This window comes from Heptranchias perlo, chromosome 29 (genome assembly GCF_035084215.1).
Source record: "Heptranchias perlo isolate sHepPer1 chromosome 29, sHepPer1.hap1, whole genome shotgun sequence".
Taxonomy (NCBI): Eukaryota; Metazoa; Chordata; class Chondrichthyes; order Hexanchiformes; family Hexanchidae; genus Heptranchias; species Heptranchias perlo.
In genome coordinates, this window is record NC_090353.1 from 10,780,824 (window position 1) to 10,800,584 (window position 19,761).

The 19,761-nt window shown below is 40.3% G+C and overlaps 1 protein-coding gene across 3 annotated transcripts in view; it reads left to right on the top strand.

The window, feature by feature from the left end:
* kdm4b (lysine (K)-specific demethylase 4B) overlaps window positions 1–19,761 on the top strand; it is a 433,937-nt gene that overhangs the window by 225,341 nt on the left and 188,835 nt on the right. The window contains exon 10 of one of the 3 annotated variants that reach the window (XM_067968103.1): window positions 4,089–4,178. The exons of the other annotated variants lie outside the window; for them this stretch is intronic. Within the exon in view, the coding sequence (XP_067824204.1) occupies window positions 4,089–4,115 (27 nt within the window). The 3' untranslated portion in view covers window positions 4,116–4,178. Of the gene's footprint in view, window positions 1–4,088; window positions 4,179–19,761 lie in introns of those variants that run through there. 3 annotated transcript variants of the gene reach the window in all.

Below are 19,761 nucleotides of genomic sequence, written 5' to 3' on the forward strand. Positions count from 1 at the left end.
ACGTTAAAGGCGCCATATAAATGAAAGTTGTTGTTGAGAGCGGTTAGAATGTGGAACTCGCTACCACAAGGAGTAGTTGAGGCGAGTTTAATGAGAAGCTGGGTAAATACAAGAGAGAGAAAGGAAGAGAAGGATATATTGATAGGGTTAGATGAAGTAGGGTGGGAGGAAGCTCTTATGGAGCATAAACACTGGACCTGTAGGACCGAATGTCCTGTTTCTGGGCTGTACATTCTATGTAAACTCAAAGTAGAAATGACACATGATAGCATGTACTTTCCGTTCCTGTGTCACTGACTTTCTATTATACTTTAATGTATATTACACTTGAGACACAACTACACCGTTAGATAATCATGCACTGATGTCTCTAAATATAATTTGGGTTCAGGCTCTCGAATTATACATGTATATCTATAATTGTGTGTGTATGTACATACATACAATGCAGTTGTATGTGTATGCACAAGTGCAGTCATATGTCTGTGCGTGCAAGTGCAGCTGTACATGCCTACGTATGTGTGTGTATATCCATTTAATCTTTCTTTGGGAGAAGTTCTTTAGTATTCCAGTGAAACATACAACATTGACCATAATAGTATGAGAACATAACACTATGAGGCAACCTTAACCTTCAGGAAACAGTAGTTATCTTTATCCTGGGAGCAGGGCCAGCCGACATCTATTTCATTCCGTGGAGAATTCACTGCAGCTTCCAGCCTAGGTGCAGACCCTCTCCCTTCATACCCTTTCTTATCACTACTACGTGACAACATGTCTTACCGGCCATGCTCCTCTTGTTTTCACACTCTACTAATCGTTATTACATTGAGAGAGAATAGTTGTCCAGGTGGTTTTACTTTCCTGAGTTAACACCCCAGTGTCCAGGCAGCACCAACCAAATTGTGTATTGCTCATGGTGCCAGTCTGTCTTGTCCAGTGTTTCTCCAGCCACCCATTTCAATTCCAATGTTAGCTTTTACCTTGATTGATTAACCCTACTGTGTCAAATCAAAAGGCAATCCTGCTGTTTTCCTAACTTCTTCACTCTTACCACAATAACATTTGTATATTGTCCTTATCCATTTTCTCACTCAAGGACCGTTTGTTTAAAACCACTAACTAAGCACTGATTAGTTGCTTTAATGATGTGGAGATGCCGGTGATGGACTGGGGTTGACAATTGTAAACAATTTTACAACACCAAGTTATAGTCCAGCAATTTTATTTTAAATTCACAAGCTTTCGGAGATTTTCTCCTTCCTCAGGCAAATGTTTATAGTTGCTTTAAGACATTGTTGCTTAAGGATCTTGTTTGTCAAATAAGAGCTACAATTTACACTTTTATAAAACAAAGCATAGCAATTTTTTTTTCAAAAAATATACTTTATTCATAAAATTTGCAGCAGTACATACAAAACAGTTGTCATATCACTTTCCAAACGTACACAATACAGATTATACAATTTGCAGGTTACGTTAAGTGCGGTACAATGAACACATTGGACATCATTGCAGTTCATGACACTCGAGGGTGTCTCATTGCATCATACTCAACACAGATTATTGCTTACAGATTCATTTCTGGTCCATTTCAGATTCATTACAGGTACATTTACAGCAATTTGAATTTTACATTCTGCCCGAGGGGGTTTTTCCCTGATTGCAGCCCCTCGGTTTACAATGGCGGGAAGGCTCTAAACGGTTGCCTTTCCCCACAGGGCCTTTGCGTCACTACGTGCTGAGGTTCTACCTGTCCCCGGTGTTGAGAAGGATGGGCCTGGCCACGCTGCCACGGAACGCTCCGTCCAGTTGGACCGTTCCGCCCCACCTGTCCTTCGTGGAAAGGTTTGTGCAGGAAAACACCTTTGACCACAAGGCGATCAGCAAGTGGTCCGCACGTAACGTCCTCGAGACCCTGCGGGAAAAGGAGATGGTGGATCCTGTCGGTTGGTTCCCCGAGCAGACTGTCAATGTCATTTGGCAGAACGCCTCATCGCCAGAGCTTTCAAACAAGCACCAAGACCTAGCTTGGCTGGTGGTGAGAAGGGCCCTTCCCGTCAGATCCTTCATGCACTCCCGGGCTCTCAGCGCCACCGCGCGCTGTCCCAGAGGAGGCTGCGGTGGAGACGAGACCGTCACCCATCTCCTTATGGAATGTGCCTTTGCAAAGAAGGTCTGGAGAGAGATGCAGTGGTATCTGTCCAGGTTCGTCCCGAGCAGTTCCGTAACACAGGTTTCTGTGCTCTACGGGCTGTTCCCGGGGACGCACACTGAGACGGACATCGGCTGCTGCTGGAAGACCATCAACTCGGTGAAAGACGCCCTTTGGTCTGCCCGAAACTTGCTGGTCTTCCAGCACAAGGAGCTGTCCTCGACCGAGTGTTGCAGACTGGCACATTCCAAGGTCCAGGACTACGTGCTGAGGGATGCACTGAGGATGGGTGCGGCCGCCGCAAAGGCCCTGTGGGGAAACAAAGCATAGCAATGCTAAACTTACAGATGACCTCAAGTCAGTCAGTCACAGGATTTCAGCTGCTGCCCTGATTAATCCTTTCCATGCTGGTCTATTAGAGTCTCTATGGCCCAGAAATTGCTAGGAGCGGTGAACCAACAGTGCTCGCCACTCCATGGATTTATTCTAACCCACTAACTTACCGTGATCTTCGCTGGGTTCACTTCCTCTAATAGGAAGAGGAGAAGAGCTCAACGTTAGTTCCAGCGGAGCTAGGACCCATGGGAATAGTGAGAGGATCCCACTCGACCAATCAGATTGCAGCATTTTTGATGAGCTGCAAAGATTTTCTGCAAACTTGGAACTTAAAATCTAGGAGGTGAAAGGTACAACATTAAAATAATTGAAACCTGTTTAGACAGTGAAAAAAAGGGTAAGAAATAATCAAATTAAGCAGTTATTATCACTATTAAAACTTAGCTGGGCGGATGAGCAAGTTGGCTCGTTCCAATGTGTCCACTGATTCTAGCCAGCAATATCCTTTTAATTCAAAGCTGTCATATCGCTGGTGAACCAGAAGGAGCAAGTTCCGGATTTCCGCATTTCATTGTGCATGTGCGAACACCGCAACTTGCTCCTCGATTTCGCCACTAACAACGGTGAGCGCTGTTGAGCTCCCCGTTCTTTTTTTTAAACAATTTCTGGGCCCATATCTATCAGCACTTAATATGCCATCACATTAGAGAAGTTTAAAAAATGTAAATATTAATTTATTGTAATGTGCGGTAGCTTCTGGAACAGAGTTAAAAGTCAGTTGAAATTTCATAAAACGTTTAGGCTCTGTTCTTGTAGTTTATCATTTCACCCAAATTGATGGATTGAATGGCTGCCAGCTTTTTTGTCCTGCATCAAAAGATCGCAAAATGATTATGGATAAGGAAGGTCATGACATCAAGTCTGCAGCACAGAAACAGGCCATTCGGCCCAACTGGTCTATGCTGTTTACGCTCCAACGAGCTACCCCTCCACCTCTCTTCTAACCCTATCAGCATTCCTTTCTCCCTCGTGCTTAGCTAGCTTCCCCTTAAATGTATCTATGCTATTTGCCTCAACTACTCCTTGTGGTAGCAAGTTCCACATTCTTACCATTCTTTGGGTAAAGAAGTTTCTCCTGAATTCCCCTATTGGATTTATTAGTGACTATCTTATATTGATGACCTCTAGTTTTGGACTCCCCCACAAGTGGAAGCATTTTCTCTACGTCTACCCTATCAAACCCTTTCAATATCTTAAAGACCTCTATCAGGTCACCCCTCAGCCTTCTCTTTTCTAGAGAAAAGCCTCACCTTGTTCAGCCTTTCCTGATAATTATATCCTCTCAGTTCTGGTATCATCCTTGAGAATTTTTTTTTTGCACCTTCTCCAATACCTCTATATCCCTTTTTATAATATGGAGACCAGAACTGTATACAGTACTTCAAGTGTGGTCTAACCAAGGTTCTATACAAGTTTAACATAACTTCTCTACTTTCAGTTCTGCCCCTCTAGAAATGAAGCCCCAGTGCTTGTTTTTTTTTATGGCCTTGTTAACCTGCGTCGCTACTTTTATTGATTTATTTATCTGTACCCCTAGATCCCTTTACTCCTCTGCCCCATTTAGACCAAGGCTTCTTCGACAGCACCTCCCAAACCCACGACCTCTACCACCTAGGACAAGAGCAGCAGGCACATGGGAACAATACCACCTGCACGTTCCCCTCCAAGTCACACACCATCCTGACTTGGAAATATATCGTCACTGGGTCAAAATCCTGGAACTCCCTTCCTAACAGCACTGTGGGAGAACCTTCACCACACGGACTGCAGCGGTTCAAGAAGGCGGCTCACCACCACCTCCTCAAGGGCATTTCAAGATGGACAATAAATGCTGGCCTCTCATCCCATGAACGAATTAAAAAAATATATTGTCCAAGCAGTAGGTGGCCTCCTTATTCTTCCTACCAAAATGCACCACCTCATACCCATATTGAAATTCATTTGCCAATTACACGCCCATTTTCCAAGTTTGTTAATGTCTTCTTGCATTTTGACGCATTCTTCCTTTGTATTAAATACACCCTCCCAATTTGGTGTCATCTGCAAATTTTGAAATTGTGCTTCCGATTCCTGAGTCCAAATTGTTAATGTAAATTGCGAACAACCATGATCCTAGCACCGATTCCTGTGGAACACCACTTCCCACCTTTTGCCAGTCTGAGCAGCTACCCTTAACCCCTACTCTCTTTCTGTTTTGCAGCCAGCTTGCTATCCATCCTGCTATATGTCCCCAAATCAATATGTTCTGACCTTAGTCATGAGTCTACAAAGCGTTACCTTATCGAAGGCCTTTTGAAAATCCAAATAGATTACATCTACATTACCCTTGTCTACTCTTTCTGTTACTTCAAAGAATTCAATAAGGTTGGTCAAGCACGACTTTCCCTTCTGAAATCTGTGCTGACTAGTCTTTATTATATTTTTGTTTTCTAGATGTTTTTCTATTACACCTTTGAATAAAGATTCCATTATCTTTCATACCACCAACATTAAGCTAACTGGTCCATAGTTCCCTGGACTTGTTCTATCACCCTTTCTAAATATAGGAATAATATTAGCTGTCTGCCAATCCTGTGGTACTATTCCCTTTTCTAATGAATTTTCATATATATGTAATAGTGGCTCTGCTGTCTCTTCCCTAACTTCTTTTAATATGCGTGGATGGAATCCATCCGGATCACGAGTTTTATCTTCTCTAAGTCTAATTAGTTTATCAGTTATTTCCTCCCTTTCTGTCTTAAATGTCTTTATCTTTTATGATCTCTTCTTTTAATGTCATGCCCACTTTGCTAGTCTCCCGAGTAAATACTGAGGCAAAGTAACTATTCAATATTTCTGCCATTACCTGAGAGTTTATTTTGTGCATCCCTTAGTGGCCCTATTCCAATTTTTCTTTTGTTATTTATGTGTCTGTAGAATTTTTTTTTTATATATTGCTTGATAATTTAATTTCGTAGTTCCTCTTTGCATTCCTAATTTTTTTAACTTCTTTCTTAACCTATTCATGTTCCTTTTTGTCATCCTCTCCTTTATTGTCTATATACTTAGCGTATGCCCTTTTCCTTTAGTTTCAATTTTGCCCATATCTCTCTCTTCATTCATGGTGTTTCATTACTGGCTAGTTAGTTGTTTTTTTTAGAGGAATATGTTTCTCCTGAACTCTCTTGATCACCATTTTAAGTATTTCCCACTGCTGTTCTATCTCTTTGTCACATTTTTTTTCCAGTTTACCTTTCCTAGTTCCATTTTCATCCCCTCAAAATTAGCTTTTTTCCAATCTATTACTTTGGTCTTTGTCTTATGTCTTTCTCAATCATTATTTTAAACCTTATTATGTTATGATCGCTATTGCCAAGATGTCCCCCTGCACTCACTTCTCTTATCTGCTCAGGTTAATTTCCCATTACTAGATCCAGCAGTGATTGCACTCTTGGGCTTCTCACAAAATGGGAAAGAAAGGTGTCCTGTACACACTGTAAAAACTCCATTCCCTTTTCCCCTTTCCCTACCTCTTGCCAGTTTATTTGGGGGTAGTTGAAATCTCCCATGATGATTATTCAATATTTTTTACTCATTTCAAAGATTTGCCTATATATTTCTTCCTCCACTTCCCTTCCACTATTAGGTGGTCTGTAGAATATACCTATTAATGTGATCGATTCCTTCTTATTCTTTGTCTCAATCCACATGGATTCTGTTTCTATCTTAATGTTACTTATGTCCCTTTTTTCTACTGCCATTATGTTGTCTCTAATTAGCACAGCCACTCCATCACCCCCCCCCCCACTTCCTTCCCTATCCTTTCTAAATATGTTATATCCTGCAATATTTAACTGCCTGTCCTGTTTATTATGTAACCATGTTTCAGTCATCCCTGCTACATCTGGCTCCTTGCCATGAATTATTGCCTCCAGTTCCCTCATTTTGTTTCAGATGCTGTGCACATCGCTGTAAAGGCAATTAAATTTATTATTAATTTTTCCCCTCACTTTATTTTTAAGTCATTTTGTACTAGTGTTCTAAAACAGTCAGGGAACAAATACAGTTAATGTTACCCTTACTCCTTACCTTGGTCTGACCTTTACTCTCCTCTCTTATTTCTTTTATCTTCAGACTTGTTATTTTCACCAGATCCTTCCTCCTGTCTTACTAGTATAAAGTCCTATCCACAGCCCTATTTATCCTTTCATCTAGGACACTGGTCCCATTCTGGTGCAGATGGAGCCCGTCCCAGCAGTACAGCTCCTTCCTGTCTCAGTACTGATGCCAGAGTCCCATGAAATGGAACCCCTCCTTCCCACACCAGACGTTCAGCCACGCATTCACCTTTCTGATCTGTCCCTCCCTATGCCAATTGGGTCCATTTTAATTAATTTATCCAGAACAACCCTGAAGTCCTCCCATTTTGGTAGCCAATTGTTTCTTAAATGATTTCAGAGTTTCTACTTCAATTACTCAATCCAGGAGTCCGTTCCATGTAACCCTGTGTGTGAACAAGAACTTCCTGATCGCAGTCCTAAATTTCCCTTTCACTGGTTTGAACCTGTGTCCCCTTGTCCTACTTCAGCAATTTAAAGTAATTTTGCAAATGGACCGTTTCCTTATTCTTTATTGCCATGTATACCTTTATAAGATCACCTGAGAATGCAGCCTTCCAAGCTGGAAAGCCCAGGTTTCTTGTCTTTCCTCATAAACTAGACCGTTGACACTAGTGATCAGCCTTCTGTCTCTTTGCATGTGTAGATACTTAGGGTCGGCTGAATATGCGCTGTGAATATTTTCCAATGTGTACATTTTTTTAGTAAAGTTAAACTGATATTATGAGCTGATTTACTCCAAATGAGGACAATGATTATGTTGGGCCTCATTACTTAGAACTATTTGCACAATAGATCAGTTGATTTTTTTAAAATCCTGTAGATTGGAAACTATTGTGGAACCTGATGGTAGCAGTGCAACATGCATTCCTGTGTCTTCCAGAAAGTCCATTGTGTATGCTGTAGTATAGAATCCTTCCTATTGTAAGAAATGAGCAGTACAGTATTTGCTATTTTATGCACGTTTATACAATAAAATGGGCCAAAAACAGAAAGCATTTCCTAAATGTATTGCTGAATTTCCTGACCTTAAAATGGAAACTGTTCTTAGTAGTCAAATGAAGATTTGTTTTTTCTATAACTGTACTGAAAATGAACTGCTATAGCAATACAAGAGGCAATTATACTTGTGTGTATCATGCACAGCCGAATAAAAAGACAATATAAATTGAAGTAAAATGTTTTCCTTATTTAATAAGCTGAATTTTTTTTTTTTAAATTGCATTTTTGAATGTGAAGACCTTATTTTTCTTTTTAAATCAGCAATGCATTAAAAAGTATAGTGGCCTAAAAAGCAACAAGCCAGGGACGTTAGTAGTAACCTAGATCTTCACAATACTTCAATCTTATACCTACAAATTCAATGCTGATATGGTGTTTTCTCAGCTGAAGTAAATATAAATACTTTTAGTGAAGCTTACCTTTGAGACAAAAACACAAAATGCTGGAAACATTGAACGGGTCAGTATCAGTATATTGTCAACACAGCATTTACAGGAGGGTGCGTAATTGTGCTTATTTGTTAAGCAAGTTAACACGCTTCAGATCTGAGGCAGACATAGGTGCGGGCAACACCGCTGGACAGGGATGCACAGGGGCTATCCCACCCCTCCAGTGGTGATTTTGGATTGGGTCATTTTTTCTATACAACTGGGAGCCAATGGGTATATCAGTTAACCTGCATTTTGGCCTGCAAACAATCCCATTACATCACCTACTGCTGCTTCAGAAATGCGCTTGACAGACACGAGGCCAATTTAGATACAGTATCATGTGCAGGCAAACTGTACGTATGGACAGAAGCGTGTACTTCAAGTAATTTTTGATGTATTTTGTACTAAATCATAAAACTCTGTCAATAAAACATGATCCCCCATTGTAAAATAACCTAGTGTAGGACTGAGTGGTTCAACAGTTATTTTAGATCTTATCTTATGTAATGAGACAGGATTAATTAGTAATCTCATAGTAAGGATCTTCCGGGGAAGAATGATCATATGATAGAATTTCACGTTGAGTTTGAGAGTGACTTACTTAAGTCCAAAACTAGAGTCTTATACGTATGTAATTGGCTTTGTTTAAGTTTGAGGGGCAAGTTTGCTAAAGTAGAGTGGGAAATTAGATTAAAAGATATGACAGTAGATAAGTAATGGTGAACATTTGAAGAAATATTTCATGATTCTCAACGAATATACATTCCATTGAGAAATAAAAACTCCACAAGAAAAGTGATCCATCCTTGGCTAACTAAAGAAGTTAAGGATAGTATTAGATTAAAAGAAGAGGCTTATAATACCAAGAAGAGTAGCAAGCCTGATGATTGGGAGAGTATTAGAAACTAGCAAAGGATGACCAAAAAATTGATAGAGGGAGAAAATAGAAAATGAGAGTAAACTAGCATGAAATACAAAAACAGATTGTAAGAGCTTCTAAAGTATGTAAAAAGAAAGAGTGTATCAAAAGTAAACGTGGGTCCTTTCGAGCTGAGACAGGAGAAATTATAGTGAGGAATAAAGAAATGGCAGAGATGTTAGACAAATATTTTGTGTCTGTCTTCACAGTAGAAGACACAAAAAAATACCAGAAATAGTGGGGAATCATGGGTTTGATGAGGTGGCTGCAGAGATAGTGGATGCATTGGTTGTGATCTAAAATTCCCTAGATTCTAAAACGGTCCCAGTGGATTGGACAGTAGCAAATGTCACCCCGCTATTCAAGAAAGGAGGGAGAGAGAAAACAGGAAACTGAAGGCCAATTAGCTTGACATAAGTCATCTGGAAAATGCTGGAATCCATCATTAAGGACGTGATTACAGGGCACTTAGAAAATTCTAATATGATTAGGCAGAGTCAGCATGATTTTATGAAAGGGAAATCGTGTTTGACAAATCTATTAGAAGTTTTTGAAGATGTAACTAGCAGGGTAGATAAAGGATGTAATATATTTGGATTTTCAAAAGGCATTCGATAAGGTGTCACACGAAAGGTTGTTACACAAGATAAGGGCTCATGGGGTTGGGGGTAATATATTAGCATGGATAGAGGATTGGTTAACGGACAGAAAACAGAGTAGGGATAAATGGGTCATTTTCAGGTTGGCAGGCTGGTACTAGTGGGGTGCTGCAAGAATCTGCGCTGGGGCCTCAGCAATTTACAATCTATATTAATGACTTAGATGAAGGGACCAAGTGTGATGTAACCAAGTTTGCTGCTGATATGAAGCTAGGTGGGAAAGTAAGCTGTGAGGAGGACACAGAGTCTGCAAAGGGATATGGATAGGTTAAGTGAGTGGACAAGAAGGTGGTAGATGGAGCATAATGTGGGGAAATGTGAGGTTATTCACTGATAGGAAGAATAGAAAAACAGAATATTTTTTAAGTGGTGCAAAACTACTAAATGTTGATGTTCAAAGGGATTTGGGTGTCCTTGTACATGAATCACAGAAAGTTAACATGCAGGTACAGCAATTAGGAAGGCAAATGGTATGCTGGCCTTTATTGCAAAAGTGTTGAAGTACAAGAGTAAGGAAGTCTTGCTGCAATTGTACAAGGCTTTGGTAAGACCTCACCTGGAATACTGTTTACATTTTTGGTCTCCTTACGTAAGGAAGGATATATCTGCATTAGATGGGGTGCAGCGAAAGTTTACTAGATTGATTCCTGGGATTAGAGTGTTCTCCTATGAGGAGAAATTGAATAGAATGGGCCTATACTATTTGGAGTTTAGAAGAATGAGGTGTGCTCTCATTGAAACATAAAAGATTCTGAGAGGGCTTGACAAGGTGGATAATGAGAGGCTGTTTCCCCTGGTTGGAGAGTCTTGAACTTGGGGACACAGTCTAAGGATAAGGGGTCGGCCATTTAAGACTGAGATGAGGAGGAATTTCTTCACTAAGAGGATTGTAAATCTTTGGAATTCTCTACCCCAGAGGGCTGTGGATGCTGAGTCGTTGAGTATATTCAAGGCTGAGATCGATAGATTTTTGGACTCTTGGGGAATCAAGGGATATGGGGATTGGGGGGGAAAGTGGAGTTGAGGTCGAAGATTGGCCATGGTCTTATTGAACGGCGGAGCAGGCCCGAAGGGCCGCATGGCCTACTCCTGCTCCTATTTCTTACGTTCTTATGCACCATCTTTCACCTCCAGGGCCTGGGTCTGAACCCAACCCAAGTTAATGAGATAAAAACGTCACACCTCTGCCAGCCATTCGGGTCCCAAGTGAAGTGAGTTTGGAGCTGTTTCAGACCTGTTCCTAATGGAGTTGTATAATGTTACAGCACATGAACAGACCATTCAACTCAATGTCTATGTTGGTGTTTTTCTTCATGAGATACACAATCTAATCCCATTTACCTGCTCACTCCCCATACCCATTAATATTCCTCATTTTCAAAGGAGACTGGCCCAGGGCGATTGAAATTTCCTTGGACCTTCTAAGAGCTAAGTCTGTGATCAGATTATTTTTATTATTTAAAAACCCATCTCTTCAGCCAAGACTTCTGCCACATTTCCTAACCTTTCAACAATGAAAACAGAAAATGCTGGAAACACTCCGTCAGTCAGCATCTGTGGAGGGAACAGATGAGTGAAAGTTTCAGGTGTTGACCCTTCATTATAATCTTTCTCCCTGACTCAACCTCCACATCCAATATCCATCTGTGAAGCATCTTGGATTTTTTTTACATTAAAGGCGCTATGCAACTTCAAGTTGTTTTTCAAGAAATATCTTCCCCTTTAAAAGAATTCATGGTCTCTGCTTTAATGACAGTTTGAGGTTGAGAATTCCACAATCTGCACATCCTCTGTGGAGGAAAAAAAATTCTTCTTACCTCTCTCATTCTTTCCTTAAATTTGTGGAATCTGGCATCTTGACAATCAGTAGAAACAATCCATTGTTATTTACCCTAAAATAACTCTGAAATCTTGACCTCTATCAGGTCATTCCTTAAGTTTCTCAGCTCAAGCAGATAAAAATGTCCTAACATCTCAATTCTCTATTTATACCGATGACCCCTCCTCCCTGGTAACATCCTAGTGCACCCTATACTGCATTGTTCCATTGCTTTTATATCCTACCTTTAATGGATGTTCAAAACTGTACACAATTTTTCACTGAGGTTCTAGTACAAGCATTACCTCCTTGGTTTTGTATTCTGCACCTCTTTGAGACCGCATTGCGTTTTCAGAACTGACGTGCAAATAACAGCAGAGGTCTCAGGAATGCAGGAGGTGAGTGGGAAAGAAGGTAAGAGAGACTGGGGTCAGAAGATAGGAGCACAACCGATCCCGGTGGGGCAACAGGGTTGTGGTCCAGGAAGCAGGCAGGAAAGCTGGAGCTGCCAAACAGGTGCTGGGGCCACAAAAATAGCAGCCCTGGCCCAAAGGTGCAGGCGCAAGTCGAGGCCTCAACACGAAACACGTAAAAGATCAGCAAAAGGACATTGGAGCAAGGTCAGTGGGGGAGGCGGTGGAAGACTCCCTGGAAGAGGGAAATGTGGCAGCAGGCAAAATTAAAAATTGAAAGTAGGAATCCAGAACAAGAAACAAAATAGTTGGTGGAGCGGACAACTCGTGCCCCAGTGCCGACAATAACGGGAGCTCTGCACCTGCACTGTGACAGGCTGATGGGTTTTTCCCATTATATAAAGTCTTAAGAAAATGTTGACATGTTGATAGCGTTTTGCCACTATAAAATGTTAGAAAATGGTGACAAAATTATGATATGTGAAATTAGCTTATGTGAACAAGAAGTCATGACATATATATATATATATATATATCCTAGCAGGGTTTATTGGTGAGCAATCAGGAGCAAGAATGCTGGCTGATTTTCCCCCCCCAACCTCCACTGCCCAACATAGGACAGGCCAGGGATCAAACCTGGAATATTACACACTGAGGTTTGCTTCCGCATATGTGGAGTGGCACTTAAAACATTCCAGTGACTTTGGAGGGCATCTGCAGTGCGCCAGTGCTGAGGCGAAGTAGCGACAGCAGAACTACATCCAGTTCATAAGTGTTTGGTAGTGTGTCAGACAGTATCCATTCTACATGAAGCAGCACTTTTTGTCAGTGAAAATGTATATAGCGCCTTACTACATCACTCAGTGGCAACCATTTTGCACACGTCAAAATCCCCCAAACTGCAGTGAGATTAATGACTGTGTTTAATCTGTTGTTGGTATTGGCTGAGGGAGGGATGCCAAACAGAATAAAATCCTTTCCTTTTTCTCAATTGACTACATTATATGCTTGAGTTACTATGAGTTCAATCAGGATTACATCACCTCCTGAGTTGTACAGCTTCATGTAAATCCTGAGTATTATAACCTTATTACCTAATACCCAGCCCTTGTTTATCCCCTATATAATGAACTCTGGTTATGGAATCTATAAAAATTTTGCTATTACCTTTAATGCCATCAAATCATTGCAAAATAACAATTTGTTTAAATGTTCCATAACTTTAAAATATTAAGATATTTTATGATGCTGCACTAGGCAAAAGGAAGCATGGGCATTTTAGTGATTTGCTATCATTGGTAAGTTCATGTGCTCAACAATTCCCTTTTTCACAACAATAACCTGAATGAAAATTGTACACAGTTCAGGATGAAGAGATAAATCTTAAATACTGGAACCAATTGTAAGAATACATCTAAAAATGTTTCATAACGAGTAATAATGCATGCTGCATGTTATCAACCATTTATAAATTGGCTCCAGCGCTGTTTACAGGTTTACTGGAATATTAATTCGGTAATAAAAGTCGTCTTTATTAAACCTGCTAATTACACAATAACATGTTTACAAATGACCATGCACTTACAGCTGCTTCAGGTTTGTGTTGTTTTATAGTGGGATGATGAATTGTTGCCTGGTTTGAATTCATGTCTATGGAAGGCTTGTTTTTGCCAGAAAGTGTTTGTAAGGCTTATAATTGTATGTTAATTAGCATTTTTGTTTTGTTTTTATTTCATCTCCTGCTTTGCACAACTCCCATGAGTGTTTCACCCAAAAATAAAAATGCAAATATGTTAAATTGATAGAACAAGCTCTCCCCATTAGCTCAGTTTGTAAGTGCACTGCCTAGTGTGGAACTAAGCCATACAGACCAGGGTTAATTTCTTGTTAAATTTATTTACAATGGGTAAGGGTAGGAAATGTTTCCCATGAGAGATGCACCAGCAGCTACCGTGTCTACCCTTTGACAGGAAAGGGATTTTCAGAGTTAGAGGGTCTGCTGGGATCTTAAGGAAAACCAGCAGTACATGTGTGCAAGAACTGGGCTGGCTATGAAAATCAGACAACTCAACCAGCAGGTTGAATTTGTATATCTCCATGTGAACTATTGTCTCACCAGAGCCTGACACCAAGGATCTACCCACACAGCTGCGTGGCACGCGTGCTTCCCCTGTCCATCAAATCGAGATCGGGGACTGTTGCTGTATAATGAGCCCTGCTACTGTGTGGCACAGCGTGGATACACTAACCCACTAGTAACCATTGGATAGATTGAAATCACCACTGTTGGTGATCCACAAATCCAAGTGGTCCAGGAGCAGAGTATGTTTTTTTTCGACCAGGCATCCATAGAATATGTACAGTATTCTATAGACCAAATCACAGTTTGAGAGTCAGGTTACAGAGATGTGAGATTACAATGATATTTATGAAGTTTTGACAGTACTGAACCTTCCTGGGTCAGTGAGACATCAAAGTCTGTGTTGCAGAAATCCTGTTAATTATTTTGAGGGGGTGGGGGTGGCGCTGTAAAGGGGGACATTCCTTTCGTCCGTTCCTTTTAATTATCAATCTAAACTGAAGAAATAAAATTGAGCGAGAGATTTGCCTCCAAGAAGTCATGCTTATAGTTTCCAAAATAAGGCTTCAGTAAGCAACCTTTTGAAACTTGAAATGATTTCTTCAAATTTTGCCCAATTCCGCTCCTCCAGTGAGTGTGAAATTTTCTGAGCTGAGCCTGACAGTTCTTTAACTTCTACATGCAGCCTGCAGAATGGTCCTTCCGTGCTTCAGTAGCCTTCTGATTTATGATGTTTAAGTGCCTTGTTTATTTGCTGTTTGTAACATGCCTAATGGGTAAAAGCTTGCAGCTTGTATTTGCTATTCCCTTTTCTTCAGTCAGAAGGGCACGGGGCACCTTGTTGTTTTAAGCTGATTTTGATGGATTGGTTTTTGCTCCGATTTGCTGCCATCACATCACAGAGTTGACAGGCTGTTTAATGAAACTTTTGGCTGGGGTTTTCAGCTTTATTGTTCGTGAAATACAGCCCAACATTTGATGTGGTACATTCTCATCCTCTGGTGGCCACCACTTCCTTGGAGGGATGGGAGCCAAGGGTTATTAGTACTTCTCTCTTGAACACAGAGCATCCTTCTGGGAAAACCAATGAAGTTTTAAAAATAAAATTTTGGCAGCATGATACAGGTGTTTTTGTTTGAGACGTGGAATGATGATTAAAATAAATCTAACTAGTTTGCAACTAGAGTATCCGGTTTATATATGAAGGTTTATAGGCACAGCATACTAAGTCTGCCACATAAAAGAAAAATACTTGCATTTATATAGCACCTTTCACAACCTCAAGATGTCCCAAAGTGCTTTACAGCCATTGAAGTACTTTTGAATGTAGGAAATTGGGCCACAAGAGACAGCCCAGTGGCATTAGTATAGTCTCTACTCTTTCTCATCTTTTTATTTGTCTTATCATTTTTCTCTCTTCCTTTCCCATTACAGTTCACCTGGTTGTAAGAGATGAGTATTCTCATGAAAGCGAGAGAACTCGCACAAATCTCACACAGACTAGTTCTAATAGACTTTTGCTGGTCCTATGAATGTTGGTCTCCATAGAGTGAGCAAGAGAAATGCTCGGAATTTCTGGCAGGATCAAACTACAGCTTATCCACGTGTGAGATCACAGCCCTGTGGCTGGAGGAAAGGACATTGCAACTTCACTTGAGTCTCCTACTGAATGCAGGAAAGCTGTAGATCTGCTGAAGTACAGGACAGGAGCACTGATTCTACCTCTTTGCTCTTTTTCTGAAAATCCACTCTTGTAGACTGGTGACTTTTGACGACAGCAATTTTCCCTGTCCTCTTCATATGTTTTAATACCATTAAAGGTGTGTATGAACCATTGTGTATGAACAGTATGCAGTTTTATAAAAAAAATCATTAGTAATCCATACTGTGATTTTCAGCAGATTTGTATAAAGAGCTGCCTTAGATACTGCCTGGGAGTCTTTCCCTTTGCTTTCTAGTGGCATGTACAAACATCCAACTCGACTAAAGGAACTAAAATTGTTTTTTCTTCTCTATGTCGCAAGATTAAAAGTGCAGAAAGCATGTGTGGAATGCTTTCTTTGAACTGATTTTGTTCTTGCATTAGGCTAGTATATAGGCTCTTATGCAAATTGCATGACTTTTAAACAGTCAGTGAAATGTACACAGACCAGAAGTTTAGATCCTGGTATTCTTTATGCACTTGTTCTTGCAATGCAGAAGTTTGGGTGTTTTGTGGCATACCCTTGCTTGTCCCATAACTGTAGATCGTGGATTATTGTGTAAATTTAAATACACTCATTGTAAACTTTATCAGCTGCACCCTCTTGCGGGTTTTGTCAGCTGCGAACTTGGGGGTGTGCGTGATGGATGTTTTACACTAGCACAGCCAGTGCAGTAATTAGATTTAACCAGACTTCACAAGCAACTTTCTCTCATTAGATGCTGTTTCTCTTCATCAGAGAGAATGCCAAAAATACTCACTGTGTACCTGCTCTGTAACTTCAGTGTTAGTGGAGCTCAAAAGTAATTAAAGCTTTTGGTTATTATATAAAGGGAGAATGCTGAAAACTGCAGGAGCCATAATGAACTGTCAAAGTTACCAAAACCCAGTTCAATCCTCATCCATCCCAAGTTAATTATTACCATTTGGGTATGGTTATTAGCAAAAGAAAGTTGACATTTCCTCCCTGTTGTGCAGAATAGCTATTTGTATGGGTTTAATTGTAGAAAATATGTCAAACAGCTTGAAGTTTTTTGACGACAATCTAATGCAGTTTTAAGGGGGGAGTTTTTTTTTAAAGTCAGATGATCCAAAAATTTTGGTTTGTTAAATCAAGTTTTAAGTAGTAACAACTACCTTGTTCTCAACAGAAATCGTATGTATTCTATGCATCAGCAAAATTAACTCTCCAAAGCCCATATTTCTTGGCAAAAATTTCAAGTTACAATTCAGTATGTTTTTATAAACAATGAAGCAAAGACTTATTACATTTAAAACCACCTTTACTAAATGTAGGAGATAATTATTTGTTTGCCTATCCCACTCAATATCAACCCTGATATTCTCTCTGCGTCATGTTCGTATGCAGCAGGTCTTGCTAACAGTAGATCCTGTTGATTCTATAAAAACATTGCATTGTCTTGAAGTCCTCTGGGTGGAGCTCTTACTGTTGCACAATCGGTAGTGTTGGTTCCGACTGGTGAAGTGTGACATCACGTTTTGAACCAGAAAGAGGAACCATAGATTAATCCCTTTCCTTTAATAAGTACAAATCTAAGATATCTCACCTTACTAAGTGGACATTCTTTTGGACATGGGTGTTGGCTGCTGAACTCTGTGTAGTGTTTTTCTAATGGTTTTGAATTGATGCAGAATTTTTTTGCAGCAAACATCCATTTCATAAGTTTTTTTAAAAATCCCGCAGACCAATTGTTGAAGGATGAATGTGACTGAGTTTCTGCTAGCTGTGGGAGGGACAGCTGCCTCAATTCAGACTGTATTGGGAGGGTTTGGTTTATATGAAGAGCTGGTTACCTTTTGAAGTAATTATTAAAACTCATTTTGAAGCCGACTGGGAGGGTTGAAGGTGGCCTGCCGACTGGGAGGGTTGAAGGTGGCCTGCCGACTGGGAGGGTTGAAGGTGGCCTGCCGACTGGGAGGGTTCTTTCAACTTCCATAAAAGTGATTCTTCATTCTGCATCCTCCACACACTGTACATGTGTGACCTGGTTTGATAGGATCTGAGGGAGCCATCTATTGAGCCTACATCTGGAAATGTTGTCATAACGTTGCAAATTGGCAGTGTTGTATGTGATTTACTCTTTTATGTTTTATAATTTACTGTGGTGTGCACTAGTTTGTTTTTCCCAGTGCAGCTTCTTTGCTTCTTGAAACCAATCTCTTATAGCCTAAGTTTGAAACAAAATGCAGCCTCTGAACAGGAGTGGGTGCAATAGACAGAGTATCAAACATTGTTATTTAAGCTGGCTTATCTGGGCATTTGCGTTTCTTTTTCAGGTTTCTCGGAAGTCTACGGTTTCAGTGCCAGTCATCTCCAGGAGATGAACCACCAGAAAATATTATACTAGACTCTTTTTTTTTTAGGAGAAGGCAAAATCCTTGCTAACAATGATGCAGTTTTCCATACAAGTTTCTTCCCTGAAGGGGTTTGTGATTTATCTGTTGGCACCAATAAACTCTCAGCACTGAGAATGTTAAAAGGGGCCCTCGCTGTCAACTGAAGTCATCCACTGTACAGCGTTGGCACCAATCAATGTCAATCTGTGTTCAGCTACACCAGACTGGATTTTATTTTAGACTTAATTGTCTATCTTCTGAATAATGTGGAGAATGAGGTGCATTTTTCAAACCAAGACTCCCTATAAAAATAGAACGAAAAGCTGCTCTGTTCAGGTTGCATGATAATATCAATGACTAACCCTGTGCTCCCTAGACAGCTGTATAGAAAGAAAATGAACCAGGCAAAAACAATCAGCAGCATTAGCTTACAAGGGAGAAAGGTGCAAATTGCAATTTCGCACTCAGCACAGATGGTATGTTGCAGCTGGGCTGTGCTCATATGGTAGGCTGTTCAACACTGACCAATGCAATACATTACCAGCATCAAAACAAACCCTGTCTTCATAGTAGGGTCAGGATGACGGCACCAACATCTGACGAAGGCTTTAACCCCCAATAATAATGCCAAATAATCCCCTTGTGATCATTGATGCTCATGATTGTTGAGTAAAATGCTTGGCCTAAATGTGATACTGCACCTTACCAAATTATGTGCACCACATGAAAGTGCCTTTGGCAGGTTGGTCCTGAGAGCTGATGTTCTTGGCTCCTACACAGGGCACTCCCCAATCCTAAATCTGACCTATTTTGATTTGCTCCTACTGTGCATGGAAAGTGCGGAATGAATAACAGTAGGATAGTCATATGTCTTCAAATAATATGCACCCTCCACACGCCATCCCCATAGAGCTCTGCGGTGTGTGATTTTGATGGGTTGCTATTGAGTGGTAGGTTAATTTCAGTTTAGTTTCAGGTCAAAATGAATTGTCACTGGTGCACAGCCTGGTGCTCCATTGTGGCCGCTCACATTTGATACTGCTTTCTGCAATATCATGATGGCGTTTTTACTTACCTCCTCAGTAAGTGATTTCTCCAGAAACTAGTAAACTAGACTATACTTTTGCGCTGTGAGAAGCATGTATACCATTTGAAAAGTGAAGATCCTACCAGATAGATGATTTTGTTTTTCTCTTTTTAAAAAAAAATCATCAGAAACAGTAACAAAATGGCCGGCGCGGACACGATGGGCCGAAGGGCCTCTATCCGTGCTGTATAACTCTATGACTCTAAAATGCATTGTTGGCATTAAGAAAGAGTTGAGTATAGGACACAAGTTAAAACTGAAAATGGCTGCTAAGGTTGGGAGATGGCAGAGGAAGAAACTCTAAAGCCGCCACGGTGGAGGAAGCCCTTCCATGGGAGTAATGCTAGTTTCACAGGTGTTTTACATTTTCAGCTCACTGAAGTGGACTTGAATGGATTTTCCAATAGTGCTGTCTGGATACTGAGGTTATCTTTTTACAAAGTAAAAAATTGTAATATAAGCACAATTATATTACATTTGTGTAATAAAATTGCACAATTTATTTAGGACAGACTGGTATCACTTCACTCTAAGCTAATACTAAACAAATAATGCATTTGGAAGAAAAAGATAGGAATTCAAAAGAATTTGAAGTAGGGAAAATGCAAATTAAGTTCCATAATGGAGCAAATTATACTGCAGC